The following is a 20,984-nucleotide window of genomic DNA, read 5'->3' as shown; positions in this document are numbered from 1 at the left end:
CTCACCTCCGGGTACCATCCTCAAGCTAATGGGGAGGTGGGGAGGATCAATCAGCAATTGTGCAGGCTCCTGAGGTGTTACTGTCAGGACTGGCCAGGGTAGTGGGCGGATTTTCTACCTTGGGCTGAGTACGCGCAGCAGTCCTTCTGCCACTCCTACACTAACCTCACTCCTTTCCAGTGTGTTTTGGGGTATCAGCCGACCCTGGCACCTTGGCATCCAAGCCAGACCGAGACCCCTGCCGTTGACGAGTGTTTTCAGCGAGCTGAGGAGACCTGGAATGCTGCGCACACTCATCTCCAGTGGGCCTTGCGTCAGCACGGGGAACAGGCCACCCGGCACCTGTTTTCTCTCCAGGTGTCTGAGTCTGGTTCTCCACCCGGAACCTGCCCCTCCGCATGCCCTGCCGGAAGCTGAGCCCACGATTTGTGGGGCCGTTTAAAGTCCTGGGGGTTAATGAGGTAACTTACCGTTTGCGTCTCTCTGCTGATTACCGCATGAACCCAACTTTTCATGTGTCTCTCCTCAGGCCAGTGGTGCCTGTTCCCCTCGCAGAGGCCGGACCCAGTGACGCCCCACCTCCTCCTCTGGACATCAAGGGAGGTCCGGCGTACTCGGTCCATGAAGTCCTGGAATCGAGAGGGTCGGGCGGGATGTCTCCAGTACCTCATCGACTGGGAGGGATTTGGCCCAGAGGAGCGGTGCCGGGTTTCTGCGGTGGACATCCTGGGCACTTCGCTGACCAGGGATTTTCACCATCGACGCCCTGACCTACCCGCACCGCATCTCTGTGGTCGTCCCGCTGCTGGTGCAGCACGTCAGTGGGGAGTACTGTCACAGATCCCCCCGGTACTGCTATTCATTCCGTTCACCAGCTCCGGAGGTCTATGTCACGGGCCTTCTAGGCATCACTGGATTGTATTCATTACCACCAAACTTGTCTTGTCTTGTCTCATTACGCACACCTGGTTCCCATTCCCCCTGATTAGTATGTGTATATATGTGCCTTCTGTTCCCAATTGTCCTTGTCGATTGTTGTCTCCATGTCTGTTGGTCTTGTGAGTACCTGTGTTGTGTTGCACACTTGTTATTACGGGTCTCGTCCCGTGTATTATTTACAGGTTTACACCTCGCTCTTTTGTTTGGGTTGCATCCCTGTGTTATACAGACACGTGTTTGTTTTGGGCTTCGTCCCCGTCGTTTTCATGACTTAATGCTTGTTTAGTCAAAGGAGAGAACACACTGTTAACTTATACAATCACAAAATTAAATACCACCATTCCAGAACATGCTCATCACATTACTGCCATGGCTTTTGTGAGTGTAATTGTTTTCCAGGAGGTGTGAGAATGGCTTTCGTAAAAGGTAGCATTTCTGTAGTATTTCTCCAACACGAGGTAATTGGCTGTCCAAGGTGCTTCCTTTCTTTTTTTCCCTCATCTTTTCTCTTCACTTTTTTATGGCGAGCGATTCTTCCCTCTTTCTCTCCTCAGTTGGCCACTGAAGTGCGAGGCGTGTAGACAGACGGATGACATCACAGAGAGATGACAACCCTTGTCTCCAAGGTTCTTCTCTCTGCCCCGAGGGCAGATGGTGGTGACAGATTGGAGAGTGCAGGACCAGGACAGAGTTTGCTAGCTGCTCTCTCCAGCAGAGCCTCGTACTTCAACACTGTGAAGAGACTGAGCTGAGCCCAGAGAGAAACTGTTCTCACTCGAAATACATTGAAACGCGTGCAGCTCCTTTTTCTATGGTCATGCACAATAACAGAATGGCTTTAAAAAAGGAGAGAGAAAAAATAGATTATTAAGTAATAATATATGCATTTAGCAGATGTCATATGTACTTTTTACATATGGGTGGTCCCTGGAATCGAACCCACAACCCTGGCATAACAAGTGCCATGCGCTACCAACTGAGTTACAAAGGACCACTAATAAATAGCGCTTCACAGGTAGACCCCTCACAGGTAGATTATTCCTAGCCTGTTCCAGATCTGTTGTCTCCTTCTATAGCCTGGTCCCAGATCTGTTGTCTCCTTCTGTAGCCTGGTCCCAGATCTGTTTGTGCTCTTGCCTATATGCTGTCATTGTCAAGCAAAACTAAAATGATTGGCGTGACAACGAGTGACAAGGAGTTGGCATGGTAGCACAAACAGACTGGCACTCAGGCTAGCTAGATCCTTCCAGTTTTAGAATAAGAACCGTGTGTGTGTGTGTGTGTGTGTGTGTGTGTGTGTGTGTGTGTGTGTGTGTGTGTGTGTGCAAGTGTACGGGCAGTGTGTCACACTCTGACCTTAGATATCTCTGTTTTCTATATATTTTGGTTAGGTCAGGGTGTGATGCGGGTGGGTATGCTAGTTTTGTATTGTCTTGGGGTTTTGTAAGTCTATGTCATTTGTATTTGTCTATGGTGGCCTGATATGGTTCCTAATCAGAGGCAGCTGTTTATCGTTGTCTCTGATTGGGGATCATATTTAGGTAGCCATTTTCCCTTTTGTGTTCGTGGGCTCTTGTCTATGTGTAGTTACCTGTCAGCATTCCTTTGTGTAGCTTCACGTGTCGTTTTGTTATTTTGGTTAGTTTGTTCAGTGTTCATTCTTATAATATTAAAGAATGTACACATACCACGCTGCGCCTTGGTCCGATTCATACGACGAACGTGACACAGTGGTTTGTCAATGACAACACAGCATCAACATTGGTGGCTTTGTATGGCGGCTTCTATTCTATTGAATTCCATCGTCTGCCTTCCAACTTCCTCCGGTCCAATCTCTGCTCATTACTCACAGCTATCTGAAAGGTCATACCAGGTGTTTTTATGGATATTCAATAGCAGAAATCTCTCATCCACAAAGAGAAAAATATGTCTCCTAAAGGCAAAATGTCACACCTGTCAGCAGAGATAAAAATGTATAAGTCACAATTTTTCTTCAAAACAGCAGGATATAGAAAATAAAATGCATCTACACATCAAAAACAACAATTGTGAGTATCATTGTGGCATAATTAAAATCGTTGTCCTTTGTGGGGATTGGAGCAAAATGTGCACTCATCCCAGCACTCGGCAAGCTATGCACTTCACAGCACTGTACGTCTTTTGATTGACAGCCGCTCTGAACTTGAGCACCACACGTGACAATAAGTTTCCCCCCTCCCTCCAACTTCTGTCACGCGCAGTGCTCAAATTCAGAACAGCTATCAATCAAAACCCATAAAGTGCTGTGAAGTGCAGAGCCTGAGCTCTGATGTCATTTATATCATGGTACTGTACAGCCACTGCGATCCAGTTTAGGTGCTTATCAGTGCCATTTTCAACCCGTATACATACGGGTACGTGTAAAGGTTTACCATCTTGGATAGTAGTATGTTACAATATAGTATTAGTGTAGTAGTACAGTACTGACATATCTTGACAACAAAAATATATATTGTAACATCCTTTAAAAGTACTTGGTTATTGCCAGAACAAGACTTCTGGATATGTGTAGTATAAAACATCAGTCTCTCTGCTTCACCATAGGGTTTTTTCTCAACAGTTTAACATATAAACAAAATTTCACTCCCATGTAAAAACGTACTTTTGGAGTATAAACATGTGAATTGGGGCTGCTATAATAGCCAATGTATTTTCATGTTGTATCCATCAAAAACCAAGGGTGGGTAAAAATGTTCCCCAAGATGTGATATGGAGAACACTGGGGAATATGTTACAATGTTGAAATACAAAACTTGGCCAACATGAAGAAGTTTATGTAGATTAGAAACTGATTCCTATAAAGCTATGTGGTGTAGTGTAACTGCACATTGTAAAGTCATACGACACAGTTATATTACTTCTTATTGACACGCATCCTGTGACTGAACATTTTAAAAAGGAATATAGAAATGAAAGCATGCTCAAAACATACCCCCCCAAAAAATAATTATGCATTTGTAACACATGCTACACACGAAATCCATATCTATAAACAACCGATTATGGAAAAACACAAATAAATATAATCACATCAGCTAAATCTTACAGAAAGTGTTTATGCTTATTCGCTGTATGGAATAACTTGAATACAGATTGTGTTCCAACTTCAGTGTTTTGTCTGAAGTATTATTCAGTAGTAGGGAATTCAGCAGTGTTGTAAACGGCCTTAAAAAACATCAACTACATCATTTAATTTGATTTGTGCTCCTCAAATATCCTAATACACTACTACTGATGATGGGCATAACACATCTTTGTCTCACAATTGACCAAGGACTCTACTTGATCAAAAGTACTTATTTTTCTCATTTAGCACAATTGGTATCAAGGGACAATTGTGTGCCAGGAAAATATCCCCACACCATTACACCATTGCCATCAGCTTGTACCGTTGACACCAGGGAGGATGGGTCCATGGACTCATGCTGCTTACGCCAAATTCTCTCCGCCATCAGGAATGACGCAGCAGGAACTGGGATTATTCGGCCAGGCAACGTTTTACACCCCTCAATTGTCCGGTGCTGGTGATCGCGTCCCCATTGGAGCTACTTCTTTTGGTTGGTTATCAGCTGACAGGAGTGGTACCCGGTGTGGTTAACTGCTGAAATACATGACAAAGACTGACGAGATGTGTGTTCCGAGGTGCCGGTCCGCTCACCACTGATGTACTGCTCCATTATTTGTCTGTTTGTGCCCCTCCTGTTAGCTTGCACAATTCTTGCCATTCACCTTCGACCTCTCATCAACAAGCTGTTTTCGCCCACAGGACTGCTGCTGTCTAGATGATTTTGGTTTGTTGCACCTTTCTCGGTAAAGGCCGTTTCTAAAGAGCTCAGTGACTACCTTTCCAACAGGTCAGTTCGTCAAATTTCTGCCCTGTTAGAGCTGCCCTGGTCAACTGTAAGTGCTGTTATTATGAAGTGGAAACGTCCAGGAGCAGCAACGGCTAAGCGAAGTGGTAGGCCACACAAGCTCATAGAACGGGACAGCAGAGTGCTGAAGCAAAAATCGTCTGTCCTTAGTTGCAACACTCACCACCGAATTCCAAACTGCCTCTGGAAGCAACGTCAGCACAAGAACTGTTCATCGGGAGCTTCATAAAATGGGTTTCCATGGCCAAGCAGCTGCACCCAAGCCTAAGATCACCGTGTGCAATGCCACACGTCGGCTGAAGTGATGAATCACACTTCACCATCTGGCAGTCCGACGGATGAATCTGGGTTTGGCGGATGCCAGGAGAACGCTACCTGCACCAATGCATAGTGCCAACTCTAAAGTTGGGTGGAAGAGAAATAATGGTCTGAGGCTGTTTTTCATGGTTCGGGCTAGGCCCCTTAGTTTCAGGGAACTCTTAACGCTACAGCATTCAATGACATTCTAGATAATTCATTCTGTGCTTCCAACTTTGTGGCAACAGTTTGGAGAAGGCCTTTCCTGTTTATAAATTTTTTTAAATTAATTTTTGTTTCACCTTTATTTAACCAGGTATGCCAGTTGAGAACAAGTTCTCATTTACAACTGCGTCCTGGCCAAGATAAATCAAATCATTGCAACAAAAACCACAGTACAGAGTTACACATAAACAAACGTACAGTCAATAACACAATAGAAAAATCTCTGTACAGTGTGTGCAAATGTAGAAGAGTAGGGAGGTAAGGCAATAAATAGGCCATAGAGGCGAAATAATTACAATTTAGCATTAACACTGGAGTGATTGATGTGCAAGTAGAGATACTGGGGTGCAAAAGAGCAAGAGGGTAAATAACAATATGGGGATGAGGTAGTTTGGTGTGCTATTTACAGATTGGTGTTGTACAGGTATCGGTAAGCTGCTCTGACAGATGATGCTTAAAGTTAGAGAAAAGATATAAGACTCCAGCTTCAGTGATTTTTGCAATTCGTTCCAGTCATTGGCAGCAGAAAACTGGAAGGAAAGGCGGCCAAAGGAAGTGTTGGCTTTGGGGATGACCAGTGAAATATACCTGTTACCTGTTTAAGCATGACAATGCCATCATGCACAAAGCGAGGTCCATACAGAAATGGTTTGTCCAGATCAGTGTGGAAGAACTTGACTAGCCTGCCCAGAGCCTTGACCTCAACCCCATCTAACACCTTTGGGATGAATTGGAACGCCGACTGCGAGCCAGTGCCCGACCTCATCAATGCTGTTGTGGCTGAATGGAACCAAGTTCCCTGTGCAATGTTCCAGCAATGTTCCCAGAAGAGTGGAGGCTGTTATAGCATCAAAGGGTTGACGAACTCCATATTAGTGCCCATGTAATGAGATGTTCGACGAGCAGGTCATACTTTTGGTCATGTAGTGTACATTCACTAGGTACTGCATAATTTTGGCTCTGAAGTTTATAGATTTGAGAAGTTTGATTAAGTGATAGTTAATTATATTGTTAACAAATGACAAGAAAATCAAATCGAAAGTGAAGTGAATATTGCATTTTGAAAAGCAGATAGAAAGGGATTTGGAGCAGTGAACAAATGACTCAGTCAATTGAAAATATGCGTAAAGTTTTGAAACATGAGCATTTTGATGACCTGATTACATTTTTGGTGCTTAGAGGTGTGGAAATGTTCCACATATTGCAAAAAAAATTCAAATATTTTGCTAGTAAATGAAACATTGTTGAAATAGGACAATTTTTTTTTGAATCAACACACCCACCCCAAAATCCCACCCCAGACACCTTCCCTATTGTCTTTCTGCTGTTACAACCATCAAGTCTGAACATTTGTCTGATCAAAGTGCATGACACAAAGAGCAGGACATCCTATCAATGGATACAGCCTCTCTGTCACGGCTGGCTGAAGGACTGGACCAAGGTGCAGCATGGTAAGCGTACATTTTCTCTTTATTCAAAAAATGACGCCGACAAAATGAAGAACAAAAACCAAACCGTGAAGCTTTGGTCTATGTGCCCTGAACAAAGACAAAGTTAACTTCCCGCAAAACAGGTGGGGGAAAAGGCTACCTAAGGATGATTCTCAATCAGAGACAACCAATGACACCTGCCTCTGATTGAGAACCATACCAGGCCAAACACAAAACCACAACATAGAAAAAAATAACAGAGACTACCCACCCCAACTCACACCCTGACCATACTAAAACAAAGACATAACAAAGGAACTAAGGTCAGAACGCGACACTCTCAGCCTTGATTGCCTAAACTAATCCGACTAACAACCCCCCCTCACACATTCATGAAAGACAGACACACACACCAACCCTTCCAGATCAAATCAATCAGATCATGGATCCCACAGTTACAATATTTGTTATATTTGTATATCTTATAGCCTCATTTTATCACCTCATGCCACGCCCCACTCATAAATCACGAGGTGTGATGTAACCTCTAACAGATTAAACCCTACATCAACTACGGCTTGTGATATCATCCTATGAGCTGTTCTGTTTCCCCTACTAGTTTGATCTCTCCATCCTTTCCTCCCTCCATCCCTTTATCCTTCCATCTCTCCACCCCTTTATCCTTCCATCTCTCCACCCCTTTATCCTTCCATCTCTCCACCCCTTTATCCTTCCATCTCTCCACCCCTTTATCCTTCCATCTCTCCACCCCTTTATCCTTCCATCTCTCCACCCCTTTATCCTTCCATCTCTCCACCCCTTTATCCTTCCATCTCTCTATCCCTCTATCCTTCCATCTCTCCACCCCTTTATCCTTCCATCTCTCTATCCCTCTATCCTTCCATCTCTCCACCCCTTTATCCTTCATCTCTCTATCCCTCTATCCTTTCCTCCCTCCATCCCTCTATCCTTCCATCTCTCCATCCCTCTATCCTTCCATCTCTCCATCCCTCTATCATTCCATCTCTCCACCACTTTATCCTTCCATCTCTCCACCCCTTTATCCTTCCATCTCTCTATCCCTCTATCCTTCCATCTCTCTATCCCTCTATCCTTCCATCTCTCCACCCCTTTATCCTTCCATCTCTCCACCCCTTTATCCTTCCATATCTCTATCCCTCTATCCTTCCATCTCTCCACCCCTTTATCCTTCATCTCTCTATCCCTCTACCCTTTCCTCCCTCCATCCCTCTATCCTTCCATCTCTCCATCCCTCTATCCTTCCATCTCTCCATCCCTCTATCCTTCCATCTCTCCACCCCTTTATCCTTCATCTCTCTATCCCTCTATCCTTTCCTCCCTCCATCCCTCTATCCTTCCATCTCTCCACCCCTTTATCCTTCCATCTCTCCATCCCTCTATCCTTCCATCTCTCCACCCCTTTATCCTTCATCTCTCTATCCCTCTATCCTTTCCTCCCTCCATCCCTCTATCCTTCCATCTCTCCACCCCTTTATCCTTCCATCTCTCCACCCCTTTATCCTTCCATATCTCTATCCCTCTATCCTTCCATCTCTCCACCCCTTTATCCTTCATCTCTCTATCCCTCTATCCTTTCCTCCCTCCATCCCTCTATCCTTCCATCTCTCCACCCCTTTATCCTTCATCTCTCTATCCCTCTATCCTTTCCTCCCTCCATCCCTCTATCCTTCCATCTCTCCATCCCTCTATCCTTCCATCTCTCCACCCCTTTATTCTTCCATCTCTCCACCACTTTATCCTTCCATCTCTCCACCCCTTTATCCTTCCATCTCTCTATCCCTCTATCCTTTCATCTCTCCATCCCTCCTCTGACGCCTTTGTGCCTGGGGTCAGCCTGAAGTTCCTCTAGGCTGCCAGTGGCAAAGAATGACGCAACATATCCCCTCCTCGAATGTGAAGCCTCGTTTTGCAATGCTATGACTTCCTCTGTCTTGCACATCTCCCTGCAGAGTTTGATGATTGGGTGATGGAATGTTTGGTTGTTTCCTTGTTCTATTGTAGCACTGTTATGATTACATATACAACCCATCCACTGACATCATCTGACTCATTTGACTATGTTATGCAGTGTTGAGAGGAGGGATGGATGATTGCAATAGGACGTCACATAGTCGCCTCTCATGCATGCTTTTGTCTCGATCCATTGCTTTGGCAGCAGCACTGTTACACAAAAGCCCATATTTGGGCTGTCAGCTTGTATCACACAGCACCTCTCATCACCTAGGAGGTCTCTGTGTGTGTGGCTGGGGTTAGTGTGCGTGTTCCTGTGCATGCTGGTGGATGTGTGTGTGTGCTATCCTCACGTGGTAGTAGCAGCCTTCATGATGACTCACATCATAGGAGCAGGAGAGAGGGAGATGAGAGAGGGATAGCAGAGAGAAGGAGAAAGAAACAGAAAGAGAGAGAGAGAGAGGAGAGGACTGGCTAGCTACTAGAGAGTGTATAATTAATTAAAGGATTCACAAAATGGGACTAACACCAAATTGAGACTGCATGCAGAATTCTGAAAAAATATCCTACGTGTATAAAAAACAAATAATGCATTCTGAGCAGAATTAGGCCAATACCCACTAATTATCAAAATCCAGAAAAGAGCTGTTCAATTCTACTGACACCTAAAAGGAAGCGATTCCAAAACCTTCCATAACAAAGCCATCACCTACAGAGAAATTAACCTGGAGAAGAGTTCCCTAAGCAAGCTGATCCTGGGGCTCGGTTCACAAACACAAACAGACCCCACAGAGCACCATGAATTTACAAAAAAGCAGAGCAAACTAGAATGTGTCGTGACTTTACTTTCATTAATCTGATGACTGTTATTTGTTTAACCAATGAACTATGTTTAATTGTTACCCGATTATAATTAATCATGTAACAATTAGCTCATTAGGATTTGGGGCACCACAGAAGAAGTTGTTAAGAGAGTCACCATCTCCCAAATTAAACTCTATAAGGTCTTTACCTATTTCATCGATAAACAGTCATCTTATTAATCATTACCTCTAATCAAATACTCATTCTGAACGATCGTAACCTTCTTGGATCTGCAAAAACCCCAGCCTGTGCATTATTCAGTAGTACACAAATTCGTTTAATCATTTATTTACTAGCTAACTAAATAATAACACAGAAATCACACACACACATACATACTTACATGAGACAAAGGTCCCTAGTGGACTGACAAGATATGACAGCTTGTTACAACAGATGGAGAGGAGGGAAGAGAGAGAAAGAAACAGGACACTTATCGTGGATACATTCTAGAACTGTCCTCACATTAATCATATACCTTGCACATGGTCCACCGGCAGTTTGGAATAAGAAATAATGAATGTATTTACGTGTTGAATGACGTTTGCTGTTTCCCTGTCGGAACTAAGCCTTCTTGGAATGTTTGTGGGGCCTTTCCGAGGCCCACTTGTACATGCTCTGATTGTCCACCAGAGGTCACAATGTCCTTCTTCTTAGATGTCCAGTCTCCATGGGTTGTTCATTCCTCAAAACAGCTACTTAGTAGTACCAGTGATTGTCTGAGGTGAGCTTCTCGCCACTTCCTCCTCGTGTTGGTATTCAGGACTCAGACTACAATGGACATGAGCTGCAGCTCTATGTCTCTCTGGTCCAAAGGAAGGTGAGTTCATTTCTTTGTTGAGTTTCAAAGCGTCAACCATTCCAAACGTGCAGCTCTCTGCCTCACGTTTCCTGGTCTAAAAGTTGATTACTCTTCTAAGCCTTTATGCACTCTTGTTCAAAAGGGACGTTCCGTCATGCTGACCAGTTCTCTGACCTCACTCGTGGTGTGGCTACTTAATATGCAAAGGTTATCAAAAACTATTATCTCATTAGAAAACTAAAATCACATTCCTATCTTAACACAAATAGCTTCATCACTTTTGATATTGTATTCACATCATATTTGAGGAAAACTGGACAGATAAAGGGGTATCCTTTCCAAGTTACAGTATTTGGTCTATACAGTTTTTAATAACATCACAAAAGACAGAGAGAGATAGAGAGAGAGCGAGAGAGAGAGAGAGAGAGAGAGAGAGAGAGAGAGAGAGAGAGAGAGAGAGAGAGAATAAAATCCCCTGTAAAATCTAATTTGTTACCCGCCAGTGGAGAGATGACTGGAGATGGGCCCTCTTTGATGGGATTTGCTCCCCAGCCCCTCTATGGTTATCTCTTATGCTACTTGTTATGATCCCCCCCCCCTCCCCCCCATGTGTCTCAGTTAAATTTCACTGGGACCACAGCAGCTGTTGCTGAAGTCCTTGAGGCGAGGCGAGGGAGCTTTGTGGAGCCTATTGCTGCCACTCTCTGTGTAGCCAACAAAAGATTTGGGCTGTAATCTGTAGGGATTAGTTGAGGGAAAGTGAGGAAAATACTAATCTCAAATTTTCATAAACAAGGATTTCTCGATCCCACCAGCAGTTAGGCTTTGAATGATACGGAGCAGTTTCTGGGGTTTCCCCCCGATTCTGGTCCACCATAAAGTATGTATCACTCTATATTTGCAGGTGTTGAGTTACAGTACTTCAGTCCTGTTGGATATGACCTACACGTGAAATATAAGAGAACACCTTAAGTCTCACAATATCCATATGGTATAAAAATAACAGGGGAAAAAACATGCAAACTGCACGGTGTAATGAGTTTCACAGCAAGGCATGAAGTGCTACCTGCAGGGGTTACAGGAAGAAAAGGGATTAGACATTAGCAGTCATATGTATGACATAGTAATCTCCTCCTCAAGCCAAGAAGTGGTGCTAGCATCTTGATTAATACAGATAATTTCCAGGTTCTCTCTGACGAGGAATGCGTCCCACACAAGGAACTGCTAACTGTACCCTTGATGATGAATCAACAACAGGAGAGACATGTTTGTAGTTTGTTGTTGTATTGTAGAGACTATAACAACCGGCATTGGTGAGAAGACCTGGTATTGTCTCCTTTTTCACCATGGAAACATAGACTAAGCCGAGTTTTTGCCACTCCGGAGAGAGGAAGCAGCATATGAGTATGGTAGAGAGCCAAACATAACTCACCCCATGCACATGTCAATCCAAATAGATAAGAGGAGAAGGAGAGATTTTTTTAAATAACCCACCTGTCACCACACAACTCTCTTTCCCAGACATTTCAAACTTCTCACTTGGGTGATAGCTGAAGAAGTTATAACACCAAGAAGAGCATTCAACATGATGCAAATAAGATGTAATTCTAGCAATGAAACCGCTCTATTCTGGGCTGAATTGTGACTTCCAGACAAAGGAAGATGACTTGTATATAGGGGGCCTTGGTGCTAGCTACAAGAGCCCACAGGATAGGCTAGGACTGTGAGTAAGAAGCCCCGAGAAAACAATAAAGTAAGCATTGATTTACCCAGGCCTCCTCCACAACTCTCCCTCAGCTGAACACTCACTGAACTGCCTACAGCGGAGATGGGCAGGCAGGCAATTTACTCCACAGTGTGGGATCAGGGTTGCTATGTTCTGTTCTGCTGTTATTCAAGCCAAAACACTGCAAAAGTTCAAAGCATGGTGTTTTTTGTGTGCATTTATGTATATTACAGTCCTTGTCAGCATGTAGAGAATGCATTATTTTTGTATTCTAGTCATGGGTTAACAATAGAAGTACCATGTTGTAACGATCACAGTGACAAGATTACATTTACTTTTACATTTGGTCAAATACTTTTACATTTAGCCGGAAGAAGTGGCAGCAGTTTTACGGGCGCCTAACCAATTGTGCTATTATGTGGGTTTTCTTTGCGTTATTTGTAACTTATTTTGTACATAATGTTTCTGCAACCGTATCTTATGGCAAAAAAAGAGCTTCTGGATATCAGGACAGCGATCACTCACCTCGGATTAGACAAAGATTGTTTGTTCAACAAGCAGGACGCACAGTACGTACTTCAAACACCCGACAAGGCCAACATCCCCGTCATTGGCAAGAGAAAGAAACGCAGGTACAGAGGTCATTTAGCGGGGTGCCTCGTAAGGATACGCAGAAGGCGACTGGGAAAGCTGCCGTTACCGTCAATATTACTTGCCAACGTGCAATCATTGGACAATAAATTAGACGAGTTACGATCACGAATATCCTACCAACGTGACATCAGAAACTGTAACATCTTATGTTTCACGGAATTGTGGCTGAATGACGACAAGGATATTCAGCTAGCGGGATATACGCTGCACCGGCTAGATAGAACAGCACACTCCGGTAAGACAAGGGGTGGCGGTCTTTGCATATTTGTAAAGATCAGCTGGTGCATGAAATCTAAGTCTAAGTCTCTGGATTTTGCTCACCTGAAGTAGAGTATCTTATGATAAGGTGTAGACCACACTATGTGCCAAGAGAGTTTTCGTCCATACCTTTCGTGGCTGTTTATTTATCACCAGTCAGCCACTGCACTCAGCCAGCTGTATACATCAGACAAACCATCAAACAGGCAAAGCGCCAATACAGGGCTAAGATTGAATCATACTACACCGGCTCCGACGCTCGTCTTATGCGGCAGGGCTTGCAAACTATTACAGCCGCGAGCTGCACAGTGACACAAGCCTACCTGACGAGCTAAATCACTTCTATGCTCGCTTCGAGTCAAGCAACACTGAGGCATGCATGAGAGCATCAGCTGTTCCGGACGACTGTGTGATCACGTTCTCCGCAGCAGATGTGAGTAAGACCTTTAAACAGGTCAACATTTACAAGGCCGCTGGGCCAGACAGATTACCAGGACGTGTTCTCCGGGCATGTGCTCACCAACTTAACACCCCGCCAGTCCTACAATCTAAGCTAGATGCCCTCAATCTCACACAAATCATCAAGGAACCCACCAGGTACAACCCTAACTCTGTAAACAAGGGCACCCTCATAGACGTCATCCTGACCAACTGGCCCTCCAAATACACCTCCGCTGTCTTCAACCAGGATCTCAGCGATCACTGCCTCATTGCCTGTATCCGCTACGGAGCCGCAGTCAAACGACCACCCCTCATCACTGTCAAACGCTCCCTAAAACACTTCTGAGAGCAGGCCTTTCTAATCGACCTGGCCCGGGTATCCTGGAAGGACATTGACCTCATCCCGTCAGTTGAGGATGCCTGGTCATTCTTTAAAAGTAACTTCCTCACCATTTTAGATAAGCATGCTCCGTTCAAAAAATGCAGAACTAAGAACAGATACAGCCCTTGGTTCACCCCAGACCTGACTGCCCTCGACCAGCACAAAAACATCCTGTGGCGGACTGCAATAGCATCAAATAGTCCCCGTGATATGCAACTGTTCAGGGAAGTCCGGAACCAATACACGCAGTCAGTCAGGAAAGCTAAGGCCAGCTTCTTCAGGCAGAAGTTTGCATCCTGTAGCTCCAACTCCAAAAAGTTCTGGGACACTGTGAAGTCCATGGAGAACAAGAGCACCTCCTCCCAGCTGCCCACTGCACTGAGGCTAGGTAACACGGTCACCACTGATAAATCCATGATTATCGAAAACTTCAATAAGCATTTCTCAACGGCTGGCCATGCCTTCCGCCTGGCTACTTCAACCTTGGCCAACAGCTCCGCCCCCCCCCCCGCAGCTCCTCGCCCAAGCCTCTCCAGGTTCTCCTTTACCCAAATCCAGATAGCAGATGTTCTGAAAGAGCTGCAAAACCTGGACCCGTACAAATCAGCTGGGCTTGACAATCTGGACCCTCTATTTCTGAAACTATCTGCCACCATTGTCGCAACCCCTATTACCAGCCTGTTCAACCTCTCTTTCATCTCGTCTGAGATCCCCAAGGATTGGAAAGCTGCCGCAGTCATCCCCCTCTTCAAAGGAGGAGACACCCTGGACCCAAACTGTTACAGACCTATATCCATCCTGCCCTGCCTATCTAAGGTCTTCGAAAGCCAAGTCAACAAACAGGTCACTGACCATCTCGAATCCCACCGTACCTTCTCCGCTGTGCAATCTGGTTTCCGAGCCGGTCATGGGTGCACCTCAGCCACACTCAAGGTACTAAACGACATCATAACCGCCATCGATAAAAGACAGTACTGTGCAGCCGTCTTCATCGACCTTGCCAAGGCTTTCGACTCTGTCAATCACCATATTCTTATCGGCAGACTCAGTAGCCTCGGTTTTTCGGATGACTGCCTTGCCTGGTTCACCAATTACTTTGCAGACAGAGTTCAGTGTGTCAAATCGGAGGGCATGCTGTCCGGTCCTCTGGCAGTCTCTATGGGGGTGCCACAGGGTTCAATTCTCGGGCCGACTCTTTTCTCTGTGTATATCAATGATGTTGCTCTTGCTGCGGGCGATTCCCTGATCCACCTCTACGCAGACGACACCATTCTATATACTTTCGGCCCGTCTTTGGACACTGTGCTATCTAACCTCCAAACAAGCTTCAATGCCATACAACACTCCTTCCGTGGCCTCCAACTGCTCTTAAACGCTAGTAAAACCAAATGCATGCTTTTCAACCGGTCGCTGCCTGCACCTGCATGCCCGACTAGCATCACCACCCTGGATGGTTCCGACCTAGAATATGTGGACGTCTATAAGTACCTAGGTGTCTGGCTAGACTGCAAACTCTCCTTCCAGACTCATATCAAACATCTCCAATCGAAAATCAAATCAAGAGTCGGCTTTCTATTCCGCAACAAAGCCTCCTTCACTCAAGCCGCCAAGCTTACCCTAGTAAAACTGACTATCCTACCGATCCTCGACTTCGGCGATGTCATCTACAAAATGGCTTCCAACACTCTACTCAGCAAACTGGATGCAGTCTATCACAGTGCCATCCATTTTGTCACTAAAGCACCTTATACCACCCACCACTGCGACTTGTATGCTCTAGTCGGCTGGCCCTCGCTACATATTCGTCGCCAGACCCACTGGCTCCAGGTCATCTACAAGTCTATGCTAGGTAAAGCTCCGCCTTATCTCAGCTCACTGGTCACGATGGCAACACCCATCCGTAGCACGCGCTCCAGCAGGTGTATCTCACTGATCATCCCTAAAGCCAACACCTCATTTGGCCGCCTTTCGTTCCAGTACTCTGCTGCCTGTGACTGGAACGAATTGCAAAAATCGCTGAAGTTGGAGACTTTTATCTCCCTCACCAACTTCAAACATCAGCTATCTGAGCAGCTAACCGATCGCTGCAGCTGTACATAGTCTATTGGTAAATAGCCCACCCTTTTCACCTACCTCATCCCCATACTGTTTTTATTTATTTACTTTTCTGCTCTTCTGCACACCAATATCTCTACCTGTACATGACCATCTGATCTTTTATCACTCCAGTGTTAATCTGCAAAATTGTAATTATTTGCCTACCTCCTCATGCCTTTTGCACACATTGTATATAGACCCCCCCTTTGTTTTCTACTGTGTTATTGACTTGTTAATTGTGTAACTCTTTGTTGTATGCTCACACTGCTATGCTTTATCTTGGCCAGGTCGCAGTTGCAAATGAGAACTTGTTCTCAACTAGCCTACCTGGTTAAATAAAGGTGAAATAAAAATAAAAAAATAAAAACTGGCAGGTGTCTTCACTGATATTTTCAACATGTCCCTGATTGAGTCTGTAATACCAACATTTTTTAAGCAGACCACCATAGTGCTTTGAAAGGCTGGTAATGGCTCACATTAACACCATTATCCTAGAAACCCTCGACCCACTCCAATTTACATACCACCCAAACAGATTCAGAGATGGTGCAATCTCTTTTGCACTTCACACTGCCCTTTCCCACCTGGACAAAAGGAGCACCTATGTGAGAATGCTATTTATTGACTACAGCTCAGCGTTCAACACCATAGTACCCTCAAAGCTCATCACTAAGCTAAGGATCCTGGGACTAAACACCTCCCTCTGCAACTGGATCCTGGACTTCGTGACGGGCCACCCCCACATGGTGAGGGTAGATAGCAACACATCCACCACGCTGAGCCTCAACACTGGAGCCCCTCAGGGGTGTGTGCTCAGTCCCCTTCTGTACTCCCTGTTCACCCACGACTGCATGGCCAGGCACAACTCCAACACCATCATAAAGGTTGCAGATGATACAACAGTGGTAGGCCTGATCACCGACAACAACGAGACAGCCTATAGGGAGGAGGTCAGAGACCTGGCCTGGTGGTACCAGAATAACAACCTATCCCTTAACATGATCAAGACAAAGGAGATGATTATGGATTATAGGAAAGCGAGGACCGAGCATGCCCCCATTCTCATCGACGGGGCTGTAGTGGAGCAGGTTGAGAGTTTCAAGTTCCTTGGTGTCCACATCACCAACAAACTAGAATGGTCCAAACACACCAAGACCGTTGTGGAGAGGGCACGGCAAAGTATATTCCCCCCCGGGAAACAAAATTATTTGGCATGGGTCCTCAGATCCTCAAAAGGTTCTACAACTACAACATCTCTGGTTGCATCACTGCTTGGTGCGGCAACTGCTCGGCCTCTGACCGCAAGGCACTACAGAGAGTAGTGCACACGGCCCAGTACATCACTGAGGCTAAGCTACCTGCAATCCAGGACCTCTACACCAGGCGGTGTCAGAGGAAGGCCTTAAAAATGGTCAAAGACCCCAGCCACCTCAATCATAGACTGTTCTCTCTACTACCGCATGTCAAGCGGTACCGGAGTGCCAAGTCTAGGACCAAAAGGCTTCTCAACAGTATTTACCCCCAAACCATAAGACTCTTGAACAAGTAATCAAATAGCAACCCAGACTATTTCCATTGCCCCCCCAACCCCTCTTTTACTCTGCTACTCTCTGTTTATCATATATGCATAGTCACTTGAACTATACATTCATGTACATTCTACCTCAATTAGCCCGAATAACTGGTGCCCCCGCATATTGGCTACCTTGACTGTCTGCATTGTGTCACGCCACCCTCCACCTGACACCCGCCAACCCCTCTTTTACGCCACTGCTACTCTCTGTTTATCATATATGCATAGTCACTTTAACCATACTTACAGTACATGTACATACTACCTCAATTAGCCCGACAAACCGCTGCCTGTATATAGCCTCGCTAGGTGTTATTTTTCACTGTATTTTTACTGTTTATCTACTTATCTATTGTTCACTTAATACCTATACCTATTTTTTACTTGAAAATCTCACTGTTGGCCTGTATGTAATCATTTCACATTCAGTGCACGTGACAAAAACACTTTGATTTGTAATATGCTATTGAAAGGGGAATCTGAGTGAAATCTGAGTGGAAAGTGCAATGGATGCCTAATTATACATTAAGCTTCAATTTCTCAAAGGGATCTGCAGGAGGATGGAGGGGTTTCTGAGTTCAGAGTCAGTGGGTTCAGAGTCAGTGAGTCCAGTCAGTCCAACCCCACTCATCCGCCTCTCCTCCCTCCCCTCAGATATCCGCGGCCTACAGGGTTTCCTGGACCAGACGTCTCGGCAGGGGCTGGACGTATCTCTACAGAGAGTGGACAGGAACATCAGTAAGGTCTTCTCGAACCTCTTCAACACCATGAGGACAGAGGAGCTCAACCGCTACAGGGACACACTGAGACGGGCCATCCTACTGCTCAGCCCCCGAGGAGCTCAGGTCTTCATCCAACAGGTACGTGGCAGCATTTAGGCCTAGATAGAGACACACACATATGCTCGTGGGTCCACACACACACACACACACACACACACACACACACACACACACACACACACACACACACACACAGACACACACACACACACACACACACACATGCAGGTATGTCTGAGCACACATACACACATGTAGTTTACCTGCTCTGTGCATACAAACAGAAACCAGAAACACACATACACACATAGCCATACACCAACTTGCCCACACACACAGTACTTGTAAGACAAGTAGTATTGACCTCCATGACACACTGTCAGTCAATTAATCAATCACATTTATTTTTTAAAGCCCTTTTTACAACAGAGGTTTTCACAGAGTGCTGTACAGACACCCAGCCTAAAAACCCGAAAGAGCAAGCATATTGCAGATGCAGAAGCACAGTAGCTAGGAAAAACTCCCTAAACAAGCAGGAGCCTAGGAAGAAACGTAGAGAGGAACCAGACTCTGTTAGGTGGTGTGCTGGGTAGAGATTATAGGAGGACATGGCCTCTTGTTCTTCAAGACGATTGTGATCATATTGGTATTCCCCCACTGGACCAGGCCACCATATGGCATGGGGACATTGCCTATCATTAGATAGTACGCATGACTCCTTATAGCTCAGTCTGTCACGTGTCCCGGAGATGTGTCCTGGGACTCAGGCTCAGCACCGCAGAGCAGAGCAGATGGCCTGTCCACGGCTAACAGACAGAGTGGAGACGGAACACGGTTCTCATGCATATGGATGTGTCAGTTCTCCAAGCCTCAGCCAAGGCAGGCTGTATTTTTAGAAGTCTTAATTTTAGCAGCCAATCAGAGGGGAAGGAGTAACCGTGGCACCTCTCTCTGACTCGGCAGCTGCATCGAACTGGCCGCTGGATGGCAGCTAGTTGCTTTAATGCCTCATCGTACTCCGACTCCCAACGCTACTCTGCCTCTCCCGAGAAATGTTTATGAATATTTTAATTAGCTGTACTGCTCTTTAAAACAGACACGTTGTTCCTCGATCATACAGCAAAATTACACACTCTGTCTGTCTGTCGGTCGGTCTGTCTGTCTGTCTGTCTGTCTGTCTGTCTGTCTGGACAGAGTCTGCTGTACTTACATCTGTTCTGTCCAGCCTCCAGACAGATAGACAGACATACAGACTGTCTGTCTTTAAGTTGGTGTGTTCTTTTGGTTAAAGGGGAGAATTAGACTCCTTGGTTAATGACGAGTGTTAAATGCAATGGGCTGACAAGTGACTTTCCCTTCAACTTGGCGGGTTAAGGCCTCTTGATCCTCTCTGATTCCCAAGTTGTCTAGACCTGGCTGTAGTTAGCAGCTCTGTCAACCAGGTGTGTTATTTGGAATTCTTCTTCTTCCGTCTCCTGTGACTTCATGGCATGCTGTTATGCTTGCTTTATGGCCTTTAACCCCTTACAGTGAAGCAGGAGCCATGGAGAGGTGGACCAGCAGCCAGAAGGTTGCTGGTTCAAGCCCTGGGCCAGGGCAATGCAAAAATGGAACTGAACTCCCATCTCCTGCTGTTGTGCCCTTGAGCAAGGCTATTTTATTCTAAGTGCATATGTTGTGTTCCTATTCATCCAGTGCATGGGTAGTTCATATGTATAGCCGGGGTGCTGGTGGGCAAGATGCAGTCTTTATGCCGTTTGAGAAATTAAATGACGCAGACACCTGTCTTGTTGTGACATGTGAGCACTAGGGCTGTTGCAGTGAACATATTACAGCCAAACCAGTGGTCACGAGTCATGAGAGCAGTCAAATTCCACATGACCGTTTAGTCACAGTAATTAGGTTCTCCAAGCTCTGATTCTGCTGCTGATCATTAGTAGCCTATCAAACTTGCTAACTGACAGAGACTCAGCACTCTATTGTCCCTCTAATCACTCTGACATCAATGCAAATGTATTCGAAAATCCAATCAAACACTTCATGAGAGCCCATGAGCTCTTGTTGCGCAATATTTCTATAGGCTATGCAATTGCGGGAGAAAACAGAGTGATGGCTTCTAATAAAAAGAGGAGGATCCTATCAGCTTTCTATAGAACTACTATATTTATTTCTCAACTTTCCTAATATTAAGCACATTGCTTATATTTACAACAAGAATAGAGCCTACCTGGCCGTCATGAAAATAAACCACGGGAAAAAGCATTCTTCGTTCGCTATTTAAGTGCATAAATGACCTGTCTTTTTTCCTGCATGCCCCTGTTTCGAAACAGGTGCATGATAATGGTCCATTCTATATCAAAACTAATGTCACAAATATATTATGTAGTATCTGTAAAGACAGGGTTAAAATAAACATCAAAAGTATGTTTGAATGATACAGAGGGGCAGTGTTTTTACAATTAATGCCGATTTGCCTGAGGCTGATGTTGTGCAGGTGTTTGTATACATGCATATACACACACTCTCGTTCAAATAAACGCATACAAGAACACACACATACTGTACATGTAATAGTGCCAGACATTCACCCAAACAGTTGGCATTGCTGTTA

At 45.2% G+C, this 20,984-nt stretch overlaps 1 protein-coding gene across 2 annotated transcripts in view; it reads left to right on the top strand.

Annotated features, from left to right (window-relative positions):
- grid1b (glutamate receptor, ionotropic, delta 1b) overlaps positions 1-20,984 on the top strand; it is a 400,673-nt gene that overhangs the window by 223,460 nt on the left and 156,229 nt on the right. For both annotated transcript variants that reach the window (XM_031798901.1, XM_020454314.2), the window contains exon 4: positions 18,246-18,451. In XM_031798901.1, coding sequence (XP_031654761.1) covers positions 18,246-18,451 — 206 coding nt within the window. The remainder of the gene's footprint in view (positions 1-18,245; positions 18,452-20,984) is intronic.

This window comes from Oncorhynchus kisutch, linkage group LG20, assembly GCF_002021735.2.
Source record: "Oncorhynchus kisutch isolate 150728-3 linkage group LG20, Okis_V2, whole genome shotgun sequence".
Taxonomy (NCBI): domain Eukaryota; kingdom Metazoa; phylum Chordata; class Actinopteri; order Salmoniformes; family Salmonidae; genus Oncorhynchus; species Oncorhynchus kisutch.
This window is presented reverse-complemented; position numbering and strand designations above follow the sequence as displayed.